Source organism: Myripristis murdjan, chromosome 19 (assembly GCF_902150065.1).
Source record: "Myripristis murdjan chromosome 19, fMyrMur1.1, whole genome shotgun sequence".
Lineage (NCBI taxonomy): Eukaryota > Metazoa > Chordata > Actinopteri > Holocentriformes > Holocentridae > Myripristis > Myripristis murdjan.
In genome coordinates this window covers 6,616,844-6,630,216 of record NC_043998.1, presented here as the reverse complement: position 1 = coordinate 6,630,216, position 13,373 = coordinate 6,616,844, and the positions used below count along the sequence as shown (strand labels likewise).

Below are 13,373 nucleotides of genomic sequence, written 5' to 3'. Positions count from 1 at the left end.
TGTTTTGTTTTGTTTTTTTTTGGCTATTTGCTGCTAAGTGACATTAAAGATTTCTGGGATGCATGACAAGGCTGCCCTCCACTGATTTAAAGACATGCAGAAGAAATGTACTGGACACTACACACTGTCCCGTCAGGAAACAAGAATACCAATTCAGCCACGCTGGGAGGAAGAAGTGTTAAGGTCATATGCTTTACAGTTGCCAATGTGAAAACCTGGATGCTGAAACTGGACATGTTCAGTTACCTGAGAAAGATTAAACTTGTGTTTAGAAGCAAAGGGGCTGGGGTGTTTACCATCAATGTTGCAGACCAAAAAAAAAAAAGGTTCCAGAGGTGCAACTTCATTATTTCACTAGGCAGCGGGAATTTATTCCCTCTGCTTTTCCCCTCATAATTTCTTTCCTGCTGATATTTTCCACAAGTATATTCAGTAAAGAGAAAAATCACAGGTAGAAAAACATTGAATAAAATGGACTGAAGTGTTTCGTCCAGCTTCACATACTGAACATTACATTCAACTCTAGAGAGGTAAAGTGACTCACAATACTTCTGGATTTCAACATTTAGTAATACTGCTCTGTCTTGAGACTGTCATTTCACTTTGGTAGACTACCTTCATTTTTAGCAGACGTCACTCTCTGAGTTCATGATGGTCAGCTTCTAACTGCTCCTAAACAGTGCCACTTAAAAGAAAAAATCATACATCTAACAAGGTAAAGTAGATAAACCGGTCATATCCCTTATTTTGTGTGTACAGTCCTGGTTTTAAAAAAAATTCTTGTTTGCAAAAACTGATTTTTGGTGCAGATCACCATGGCAGTTCCTGCTGGAGGTTGACCGACCCTGAACTTCTGTGGAGGTGTGCGTGCTGAAAAATGAAAACCTTGGACCAAAATGAAATGTTTCTTGGATCTTGGATGTGACTGGAGGTTTCAGATGGGCCGGACATAGTTGGCGGGCAGCATGCCGCGCTGGCCCGTGCGCTGGTTGCGTCCATACATCCATCCCTCATCTATCTGCTCAGCATCTGAGATCAGATCCCCTTCCAGCAGAGAAACCTCATCTGCATCTGCTGCCGAGTAGCTGTACAGGGCCTGGTACCGCCGCTGGGAGGTGGATACACACACACACACACACACACACACATAGAGCATATAAATTCACAGATGAATTGACACACTCTCTTGCACAAGGACAAGGACAGATAAACAAACACATTGCACAGAGCATATCCTATACTGTATTATATACTGTATAAAACACTATTGCACTATTGATGGAGAATAAGAAGACTTGACTGGTTGATGCTGATTTATTTGATGCGAGACAGCAAAGCATATGCACACCTCTTCTGATCACATGAGCTCTAAAACATTCAGACATTCAAATTCAAAGATAGGTCGGTCACAGCCAGGGGTGTCGTAGTGGGGTGAAAAGCGGGACTGATTACCCAGGGCCACAATGGGGGAGGGGGCCCTCGAAAGGCCTGAAATAAAAAGGGTTGCCTATTGGCCGGCTATACAAGGGCCCAATAAGATTTCTTTTCATGGGGCCCAAAATCCCTGGCAGCACCCCTGGTCACAGCTTAAGAACAGAGTGAATGATGTCGGCAGGAGCAGAGTCACACAAGCTGTTTCATCCTTACCCCTCCACCAGGTGGCGCTACTGCAGCAGGATGCATCTTCGCACCAGGCTGACTGAATGTGTTTGGACAGGGTGGCTGCTGCTGTTCATACTCCTCTACAGACACACGCACACACAGCAAAATACATTTGGTTATATGAGGAGCATCCAGATGTGTGTGTGTGTGTGTGTGTGTGTGTGTGTGTGTGTGTGGCGAGACAAATATGCCTTACCTTGCCTATTTTCAGGGGGTGGTGCATCACTCCGAATCTTGCTCTTTTCAAACTCCTCATGGTACTTGATCTACACACACAAACACACACATGTCACGTCCACTAGGGGTCGCCATAGGCTCATGTTTGGCCATTACTTCCAACGTTGACTACCATTTTAGGAGGTGTTGAGAGGTGATGGGGGAATATCTCAGCCACAAGGCCATCAATATTTTTTATTGGAGAGGAAGCCTCGCCAACAAGTCGCAGTCCAGCTCAGTAACAACTGAAGTCTTTAGACAAAGTATGACTTCAGTCCATTTGACATTTTGATGAGTTATTTTGATGAGTTACTGATGAGTACGATCAAAGTTGTGTGAACCCATTTAAAAAAGCAGAGGAAGTGTATTATTGGACAGTTTCTGACATAAACTTTTCAAATTATTGTTATAATCTTCATAAACTTTCAAAACAGAAAGTCAACAAAGTACTGTGTGGTACTTTGTCTGACAGCTTCACTTGACTTCTACACAACACAATACTGCAAAACTGCTGCATTGCATTTTCCTAAGGCAGTCTAGAATATAGAATATGAAAAAATAAGACTTAGAACCAAAAATCATCTAAATTTGAGTACCAAATTTAAGGCTTAATTCGAAAACACTAAATGCTGTATCAAAAAATTCATCATGAAAAAGCAAAGGTCTCATACAAAAAAAATAATCCACAGTGAGGTTTTAACTTATGCCATAAATAAGCCTGTTGTGTTGAGATGCTTGGAGGAGAGTGGGCCTGCTTGTTTACAATATTCAGAGGACACAGAAATGGGGGGGGGGGAAAAACTCCTGGAATGCAGTCTCAGATTTTTAGGGGATTGAAAAGATGGAGGAACTGGATGTCCGATCTGGAAGAGAAGGAGCAGCAGCCCCCTGTGCCCTGCCGTCCTCAACAGACCTCAGGAGAGAGAGAGAGAGAGAGAGAAATAGACAGAGGCCTGGACTGGAAAAATAACTGGGGGAAAGAGAGGGAGAGAGGGGGAGGATGGATGTTAAAAGAGGAAAGGGAGGATAGGAGGTTGAGGGAACCAGAGAGAGAGAGAGAGAGAGAGAGGGGGAAATTCTTTAGAGACACAGCTTATCGCTAGTCATTCCTTTCTGCAACTACAGGTCTCATGAGAGGGGGGAAAAGAGAAAGTGTGTCTGTATGTGGTATGTGTGTGTGTGTGTGTGTGTGTGTGTGTGTGTGTGTGTGTGTGTGTGTGTGTGAGCAGCCGTGAGCAGAGAGCAGACGTTCACTTTGTGTCCACAGCTGAGAGACTTTGACCATATAGGGCAGCTGCTGCTGTGTGGATGGGGAGAAATGTCTGAAATGTGCCTCGGTCTCTGCAGGCTGGTTTGTCGACATCCTCCACCGGCTCCCGTCTGGGGCGGCTGTGTCCGGACTCCCCTCAGCTTCATGTGCAACAATAACTTTCATAAAATGATCTTTTTTTTTAAACGACTCCTGCTGCTGGCCCGTGTGGATTCGCCGCTGTGTCTTTAAAAACTGTTTGTTTAAGAGCAGCAGAGGAGAAAGCTGGACTTGTTGGCTGCAGCTGGCCTGGTGGACTTCTTTTTTGTCCCAAAGGGAAATAAACTATTTGCTTTCCAGAATTTCATGAACCGTTTGATTGCTGTTTGTGAAACTGTAGCTTGGCAAGGAATGCTTTTTCTCAGCAGAAGTAAATAAAAAGAGATAGCTGAAACTAATGTGAAAGCAATGTGACTATTTAGATTGTACTGATAATCCTCATGATGAACACTAATGCATGTTTAAGTACAACCTCACAGGTAATGGACGAGTGTGTTTTCAACTTACGTTACTGATCTGGTCTTGTGTCTTCTTCACTCTCTGCATCTCGGGAGTGTCGGCCACCACACTGAAACCCTTTCCCTTGTTCTTTTCAAACTCCTCCTTGTAGAGCGCCTGGAATATTTCAGTTCATCAGGATTTAAGAAAACAATCGTATTTTATACTGATGATTATTTGTTTTTGGAAAAGAATTTCCGGAGAGTTTCATTAGGTTCGTTTCTCAACCCATACAGGGTTGTATCCTTCAATTCATGTTAGAGTTATTAGGTGATGCCGCGGTCACGTCATGTTGGAAGAAGCAGAAGAATGGAATGACCTCTCTTTGCCCAATCTAGGAGGCGTTAATGTTTTAACTTGGAACAGTAAGATCCAAAATCAGTTTTATTTACATAATTTTAAACCAGTCCTGTTAATGCCATGTGTTGATTTGCAGAGTCAGCCTGTGTTGCTGAAAGAAGCTTTAGCTGTGACATGCCAATATCCCATTTAGCTCATTCATATCTCCTGTGTGTGTATGTGTGTATGTGTGTATGTGTGTGTGTGTGTGTGTTCTGTCTTACCTATAGCAGAAATGTGTCATTTCAGTTTAGCATGGCACTGATGTTGATGTAAGAATTGAAACGTTTGACTTCTTAATTTCACTGGGAACTCTTTTACACTTGTTCCCACATGACTTGAACGCGGCATTGAATGAGAGCAGTCTAGGAATAATTCAGTGCACACACAAGCATGTATTTCATGAAAGCATACACAGATATGCAGAAAGACAAACACACAAACATGTACACAGGGTGAGTTAGGATAATTCATAATTGTTACATCCACATTTTCCAATTATGCAGCTCACCTGGATTAATACTGAATAGAAGCAACTTATTCTTCCTCAAAAATAAACAAAAATTAGACAGTGTCATCTCTAAAATGACTAGAAACACTGATAAAGGATAGTGTTACAGGACATATGATGGTAGTTAGGGTGATGGAGGATGTATGATGTTAGGATGTTGGAGAATGTACAATGTTAAGGTGTTGGAGGACATGTGGTCTTAGGACATACGGCGTTAGGGTGTTGGAGGATGTACGATGTTAGGATGTTGGAGAATGTACAATGTTAAGGTGTTGGAGGACATGTGGTCTTAGGACATACGGCGTTAGGGTGTTGGAGGATGTACGGTGTTGGAGGATGTACGGTGTTAGGGTGTTGGAGGACGTGTGGTGGTTGTTAGGGTGTTGGAGGACGTACAGTGTTGGAGGACGTACGGTGTTAGGGTGTAGGAGGACATATGGTGGGTGTTAGGGTCTTGGTAGACGTACAATGTTTGGGAGTTGGAGGACGTATGGTGGGTGTTAGGGTGTTGGAGGATGTACGATGTTAGGGTGTTGGAGGACGTACGATGTTAGGGTGTTGGAGGACGTATGGTGTTGGAGGACGTACGATGTTGGAGGACGTACGGTGTTAGGGTGTTGGAGGACGTACGATGTTAGGGTGTTGGAGAATGTACAATGTTAAGGTGTTGGAGGACATGTGGTCTTAGGACATACGGCGTTAGGGTGTTGGAGAACGTACAGTGTTGGAGGATGTACGGTGTTAGGGTGTTGGAGGACGTGTGGTGGTTGTTAGGGTGTTGGAGGACGTATGGCGTTAGGGTGTTGGAGGACGTACAGTGTTGGAGGACGTACGGTGTTAGGGTGTAGGAGGACATATGGTGGGTGTTAGGGTCTTGGTAGACGTACAATGTTTGGGTGTTGGAGGACGTATGGTGGGTGTTAGGGTGTTGGAGGATGTACGATGTTAGGGTGTTGGAGGACGTACGGTGTTAGAGTGTTGGAGGATGTATGGTGGGTGTTAGGGTGTTGGAGGACTACGATGTTAGGGTGTTGGAGGACGTACGGTGTTGGAGGACGTATGGTGTTGGAGGACATATGGTGTTAGGGTGTTGGAGGACGTACGGTGTTGGAGGACGTACGATGTTGGAGGACGTATGGTGTTAGGGTGTTGGAGGACGTACGATGTTAGGGTGTTGGAGGACGTACGATGTTAGGGTGTTGGAGGACGTACGATGTTAGGGTGTTGGAGGACGTACGGTGTTAGGGTGTTGAAGGACGTACGGTGTTAGGGTGTTGGAGGACGTACGGTGTTAGGGTGTTGGAGGACGTACGGTGTTAGGGTGTTGGAGGACGTACGATGTTAGGGTGTTGGAGGACGTACGGTGTTAGGGTGTTGAAAGACGTACGGTGTTAGGCTATTCTAGAAGGGAACTCGACGTACGTTACTGATCTGGTCTTGTGTCTTCTTCACTCTCTGCATCTCCGGAGTGTCGGCCACCACACTGAAACCCTTTCCCTTGTTCTTTTCAAACTCCTCCTTGTAGATCGCCTGGAATATTTCAGTTCACCAGGATTTCAGAAAATCACTCTTAACTGAAATATAGCTTTAGAAAGGGTTTTGATTCCACCCATTAGGTTGATTGATGAACCCACATTGTTCTTTAACCGAGTTGAAAACAGGAAAAATCAGCTCAATCGGAGCTGTATGGTCACACGAGAAGAGCCGAGGAACAATTTTGGTGCACATAAACATTTACACAGACTGTCAACTCATCATATTTTGCTCTGAGTGATGTGTTTTTCGTTTTGAACGCCTGACTGTAAATTGTGTCAACAACACACACACACACACGCAGATGCACACACACACGAGTCACACACTTGCTATGAGGAATATGCTGTCTCAGTGAGGGAGCCACGGCTTCCTCGACTTTTATGGTTATAAACAACGAACAGGGTTGGTTGGATGGGACGAAGAAGGAATGGAGGGAAGGAGAGGAAGAGAGGACACAACTCATGGTGTCGAGTTTGACCAGGATGTAATGTTACATACTTGTTTAAAACATAATTTTCCTGCAAAAAGGAGCATTATGGAACTTTACAGCTAGAGTTTGTGTTATAAATTATCTGACAGAGAAAGGGAAACTACTGGGAAACGGCAAAATCAGTACATGAGGTATTTCCCTACTTCTAAAATTAGGTACAAAACACTCAACATTGGTCAGTAAAAACAATTTTAGAGTCCTCTCCTTGAATAAGTAAAGCTTATAGAATACTGAGTCTAGTATGAGCGGCATGACACTTTTTGCATCCATAGTTCATGAAAATATATTTGACTCATGTTTGTCTGTATTTCATGTTGTCAAAAAAAAGTAAATATTAGATTCATTATATATTTTCAGTTCTCTTGTTTGGCACAGCTGTAAAAAACAAACAAACAAACAAAAAAGTTTGTTCTCACAGTGTTATTCCCTGCAGAATAACTGAATCTATTGTTTTCTGTGCACATTTGATGAGCAGAAGACAGAGCTGCCTTCACAGGAATATCTCATTTCTATAGGGGCCCACTGGTGCATTGAGCTAATATTAAACACCTGTGGTGAGCTTTGTTTGTTCATGCTCACATACCCACATACCCCACACCCCAATACACACACACACACACACACAGAAAGGCTGACCCACAAAAAGCACAGAGACATAACAATCAAGCTAAAGCAGCTAATGAAGGAGACTATCTGTCACATGTCAGGTCGACCTTTATGATAAGCCCACAAGTTTGATCAACCTCATGTTTGTACAAGTGCACAAGCTTGATCAACAACAATGAGTTAATCACCAGTGTAACTACACTGTCTGTGCAACTCTTTAACCCTTTGTTTGATGCAATGAGTGTTTACTTCCTGCTGGAAAAGCTGAAATTTGTTTTCAACTGTTTTGGGCTGTGCTTTGACTGTTTCTGCAGGAGATTTTAGGCTTAGCAATAGGAAAACACTGCAAATACTGCATGTAAGTCCCACTGTGCTCGTCATGCTTTACAACAGAGTGCAAAGCATATGAGGTAACTTGCATATCAGTTATCATTTTGACACCATAATCACATGAAACATCTATGCAGCTTTTGGTAATACATTTTAATTTTGCAACATTTGTTATCATTTGAATAAGGCTAATCATAAAGTATGCAAAACTCCGTTAACATGAAATGTCTAGTATATGAAATGGCAAATGCACATGATAATTTGTTGAATTTGAAATTTCTTTTTTAGGAAAAACATGCACATATGCGTGGCAAATGTAAATTTAAATGTTGGATTCTTGACATTTTACATATTACATGAGGAGTGGAGCACAATAGAGCTACTGGTACACAGTCTAACGTGCACGGCATGCAGCAAATGAGGGACTTCTCTAGTAGCTGCAGAGTGCTGCGCCTCTGATGACGAGGATTACCTTTTCTTAACAGATTAAACACACAAAACTCTTCACGAGTGCATCAGCAAAAACTGATTTTACATCTTAGCAAAAATGTAGCCATAAAAGGACACATTTACAGTTTGAGATTTAACTTTTTTTTCTCTTTCAGATTAGAAGAAAATGTTTCAGCATTCTCCAACAGAGGAAAGTTTTGCCCCCCAAAAGTGAGCGATAAAAAAAAAAAAATCCCTGAGGTATCCTTTTCATTTAGCATGATTTGGAAGACTTATCCCCTTGATCAGTTTAAATTATTAGCTAGTGGTGTGATCAGCTCAGAGCTTAAGAACAGTGAAGGCAATCAGAGAAATTAAGTTGACCCAGTGAGAGAGACAGAGAAAGAGAATGAGAGAGAGAGAGAGAGAGAGAGAGAGAGAGAGAGAGAGAGAGAGAGAGAGAGAGAGAGAGAGAGAGAGAGAGAAGCTCTGTTGTAGGTTTGGCTTCCATGTGTTCAATTTATTATTAAAAACTATTATTCACAGTTTATTATTGAAGTGCCTGTGTGATGCCATGTCTTTAAGCTAACCTTTCCTTTTAGATGTTTGCACATTTCAATCATGTTTCATTATCATGTTTAAGGAGTAACAGTTGCCTCAGTATAATGTATAAAAGCCTTTGTCTTTAGCCTGTTCAGCTTCACAAAAATCTCAGACTTGGACAGATTAAGCTCTTGATCTGCTCTTATTTTAGTATTTGGTCAAAGAGCTTGTTTAATTGACTGAAGGAACCCAATTGTGGTGACAGCAGAGCCGAGAGCTGCATCCTTGTCTCCTGCTGTGTGACAGATAGAGAGCTGAGTGGAGGAGACACACAGAGACACAGACACACAGAGACACTGAGACACAGAACTGACATGTCACAAGATTAGGGACAGTATCTGTCAGCCAGAGGAGACAGGGGCTGAGTGGGAATGATAGTGGAGAGAGGCAAGTGACAAGATCATGATAAGTAGCTCTGTGTGTGTGTGTGTGTGTGTGTGTGTGTGTGTGTGTGTGTGTGTGTGTCTAACCTGGCTATTGAGCATGGTCTGCTGTTTGAGACGGAGATTCTCGGGGGTGTCAGTGACGATGGTGAAGGAGGTTTTGGGATAATGCCTGGAAGAGATGAGCAAATCAACAGGAAAATTATCTTTTTATCTCTCACTATCTCACTCTTTCTCTCTCTCTCAGTTGCCAATTACTTATTCTTTACTTCCTTACTTTAAATTATCTTCTGGCATTGTTATATATGTTTGAAAACCAGGGCCATGGAAATTCATGTTTTGATCTCTTTACAGTGTTGGCTGCATGTGTGATGCATACACTTGTGCATTTGAGTACCGTCTTGATGTATTTCAAGCAATGATCTTTAATCCTACTGGCGTAGTGGTTGATCGAGGGCATAAGCTGTGTATGAGGTTGGTTGTGCAGACTCATGCATGGTAAGCCACACATTTGACATTTAGCACAGTCACAGAAACAGTGGCAACATCGCCAAGATCATATGATTCTGTCTGTCTGTTCACATTTCCCTTTTCGGTCACCTTCAGACACTTTAGCTTTGACTGTGTGTGTGTGTGTGTCTGAGTGTGAATCAACAAAAACCTGCCAATCAATCATACTGTAGGGCAATAAGAACTACTGAATGCCACCAATAAAAAATACATTTAAATTGTATTATTATGTGTCAAATTATATCAGATTATATTGTATCATGTCATACTGTGACACACACTCAGTGGCCAGTTCAGTCTAATGCAGTTCAATGCAACAGCTCTGCTCTAAATTCTACCTTTTAATAAAGTTTATAATGTTCAGTTTGTGTTGATATTATGGAGAATGTGTAACTTTGATTCTATGTTTATTATTGAGGTTGTAGTTTGCAGAGGTCTTGTGCTAGACTACTGTATACTGAGAGGTGTCCTCCCTATTTATATACATGAGGGGGGACAGAATAGTAGAAACAACTCTCAGTAAAATGCAGTCCAGTGCAACGCTAACTATGAGCACAATGTCAATCATTATATGAGCACAATGCCAATCATTATAGGCATGATTAAAGTAAACTTGGATTGTATTAGATTGTGCAGGTGGACCTAATAAAGTGGCCAATGAGTGTATTATGTTATATCATGTTATGCTCTGTCATATTGTATCATATCATACCCTTGTGTGCCATATGCAATATAGTATTTTGCAAGTTTGCAAATAACATATCAGTAATAACATGACATTTGATAACAAATTAACTTGCACATTTGTGAATTTGTGACGTTCAACTCACTTCTGCTCTCAATCGATTTGAATAAGCTTTAATTTTCATTGATGGCATTTTGTTCGGTGTTCTGTTATCAGACGTTTTGCACATCATCCAACTTCATAATGCATAAAACAGTGGATGTCACCGCTGCCACTACTTAATGATTAAAAGGTGAATCCAAAAGCATCAGAGCTCGTCCCGTGACTCCAGGGGTCATCACGGGGGTTGATTAGTGTGGTGCAAACACTCACATACTGCAGTAAGGTTTCTTGTCAAAGCCTTTGTAGTTGGACATGCTCAGGGCCATCTTGCACACCTCACAGCTGAAACAGCCCTTGTGCCAATACTGAGGAGAGACAGAGATACAGATTTTAAGTCAAGTTATTATCCAGTGAAGAGGGCTTCTGCGTTGTTACTGTGTTTTGTTTTTCAGTTCACTGAGACGTGGGAGTATGTCCACGACCAAAGTGTGCCTCTTTCACTTTGTGCTTTTGGTGCAGACTATGATCCACATAAAAATGCATACTTCAGTGTAACTTGCAATGACAGCATGGGAAAATACCCTTTCCACTGAACATGAGAGGACAGCTGCTGGGCCGCTGCTCTGTTTCTCCCATCGCCTTACTGGACAGAGATCAAATTTGAGACACACGGGAAATGAAGGCTTTAAAGACTGATAGATGCCTACAGTGTGATATTACATTATGTGATAGATGGCAGGTCTATTGCCTCCTTAGTTCATGTGTATTATTATTTTTTCTTTTTTTAGTTTGTGGCTTGTGCTTACAAACAGGATGTGGCTTTGCTTCTCTCTTTCTGCATGTGTGTGTGTGTGTGTGTGTGTGTGTGTGTGTGTGTGTGTGCATACAGCATCACAGCATAATATTATAAACATAGCAAAGTAGCATAAATCAACTCTAGTGTCCAAGGTGTGTAACAACACAATTTTGAGAAGGGCTTCATTCAAAATGAGATTTGCTCCATGTTGAAATGTGACATCTACCTTTACAAAATTGCTGATATGAAAGTAAACATCATTTATGAAAAAACAAACATGTAACAGTTAATTAATGGCTGTCAAACACTGCCTACCTTAAGTCTACTGATAACTATAGGGTGAATAATTTTCATTGATTAATTGATTGTTACATGTATTTTTTTTAATAACTTATTCAAGAATAAAGAACTATAGTAATTTAGTGGTAAATTTTAGGTAGATATTATCACAACTAAAAATATAAACTAAGCTATATCATAGGCCTTATGGGAATATTCTAAGCTACAAAGTACATAGAATATAGCATACAACATAAACACTATGCCGCCCTATATTAATAAATAGGATAATTAAGGCTGGCCTGTCACCATCCCTTACCTTGTCAAGGCAGTTTATTTTTTCTGTGGGGTACACCGCTTTATGGCATCTTCCACACGGCGGATTCATGGCGCAGAAACTCTTCACAAAACTTCACTGATGCAGAGAAAAGGTCCAGAGGCAGCGCTCAGGCTGTGAGGACAGCTGGGCAGAAGACCTGCTCCTCATAAGCAGGCATTTAAATTAATAACCGGACGCGGCCCAGAGACGAGGAGGAGGCGCTCAAGTTTTTGTCGGGCGAGGTGTTGCCTTCAAATGCTGTAGGAACTATTATACAAAAACGTGGTAATTATAAAAACTGAATTTACTGTCACAGTAGAGGTGTCGAGATGTGATGTTTGGGGACGGAGAGCAGGGGAGCCTTGACAGCAAGTGACAGAAAGGGTGATATGCATAAAAATCATTCGTTTAGATTGATTAAAGCATCAATTAGGCATGTCTGTCTCCATTTGCTCATAGTTATTCTGTAGTTGCAACGCAAAGGACTCCTGTGTCGAGTTATGCAGAAAAAAAAAATCACATTATTTTTACGTTTAAATCGTATTTATTTTAGTAGGCCTGTTGTTTCTTGCAATTGGCGTTTGCATTAACGTTATACAAGTTTACGAGGAGCATTTGAAGGCAGCATCAGGGGAATCCGTAATAACCTTATAAGGATGAGGACCAAGACAAAATCTAAGACAGGCACGAGAAAGCTCTTATGTAAATGAACTGTAATAATATTAATCTGACTTTTGTGAGCACTCTTCATGGCGGGACAACAAAAACCTCATTCCCAGGAGGAATTCACATCGACGGGACATTAGCTGAGATAGGCTGACATAATGTCACCATAAATTCACAGTTCACTGACAGACACAATATAAATCTTTTTAGGAATACCATGGCAATATAAAAATATTTTTAGGACAGGGTGACGTGTCTAAAGTGTATTTGAAATATTAACCTTCATTAAGCAGTTTAGGGATAAAGGGATAGTGCATTCAATCTCAAGAGCCTACAAGTCGGCCTTGAAGACAAGTAACTGCATTAAACATGCTATCTTTATGTCAGAAGTAGGTTGATGGTCATTAGAAAGTAGCTGATGCACATAGTTCAAGGTTGTCAGAGAGTTGGTGCCCCCTGCTGTCCACTGTGGTGCATTGAAACTGCCGGGCTGGTCTTTTACAAGAACGACATGAAACGCCACGATTGTGTATAATCTACAAAGCACATTGTATCACAGCTGTATCCAAATGGTAAACGAATCAATAAATAAAACAATGTCACATTATAGACCACATTTCACAGGGAGATATATCTACATGTAGCAAGCTAATAGACGCTTTCTGTATCGGGGGTATAGCTCAGTGGTAGAGCATTTGACTGCAGATCAAGAGGTCCCCGGTTCAAATCCGGGTGCCCCCTCATTTTCTTCCGTCACGAATGTCAATTTAATTGCTTGCAGTGACAGTATATTGTTATTTCTGAAACTATAATACGGTTGTACCCAAACGTACAGCGAACCGTTATCCACAAGGGAAATACTGAGCTGTGCGGCGCCTGCTAAACAGGAAATACAAGACCAGACTCGCTGGTGGTAAGAGCATTAGAATATAACGTCATCTAAACTCGTGCGATTTACCCCAGGCAATAGAAGTGAATTCCACCAGCGACTGTAGATTATTCTGTTTTTTTTTTTTTTTTTTTTTTTTTTTAATGAATGAATGAATGAATTTATATATTTATTTATTTTGTAAATTTTGGCATTTAAGTGGAAACAAACGCCAG

The 13,373-nt window shown here is 41.4% G+C and overlaps 1 protein-coding gene and 1 non-coding gene across 4 annotated transcripts; one reads left to right on the top strand and one right to left on the bottom strand.

Annotated features, from left to right (window-relative positions):
• Positions 1-12: 12 nt before the first annotated feature.
• LOC115378147 (LIM and SH3 domain protein 1-like) lies at positions 13-11,777 on the bottom strand. 3 transcript variants are annotated; one of them, XM_030078320.1, is made up of 8 exons: positions 11,604-11,777; positions 10,480-10,574; positions 9,000-9,084; positions 5,958-6,065; positions 3,695-3,802; positions 1,859-1,928; positions 1,648-1,742; positions 13-1,108 (listed from the first exon to the last, which is right to left on the bottom strand). In XM_030078320.1, the coding sequence occupies exons 1-8, from the start codon at positions 11,670-11,672 to the stop codon at positions 935-937; spliced, it is 804 nt and encodes a 267-aa protein (XP_029934180.1). In that variant the 5' UTR covers positions 11,673-11,777; the 3' UTR covers positions 13-934. The 3 variants fall into 3 exon arrangements, with proteins under 3 accessions (XP_029934180.1, XP_029934182.1, XP_029934181.1); XM_030078322.1 differs by lacking the exon at positions 5,958-6,065; XM_030078321.1 differs by lacking the exon at positions 3,695-3,802 and having other exon boundaries at positions 11,604-11,773.
• A 1,161-nt stretch (positions 11,778-12,938) lies between these two features.
• trnac-gca (transfer RNA cysteine (anticodon GCA)) lies at positions 12,939-13,010 on the top strand. Its single transcript has one exon. It is a non-coding gene; the product is annotated as a tRNA-Cys (tRNA).
• Positions 13,011-13,373: the final 363 nt, after the last annotated feature.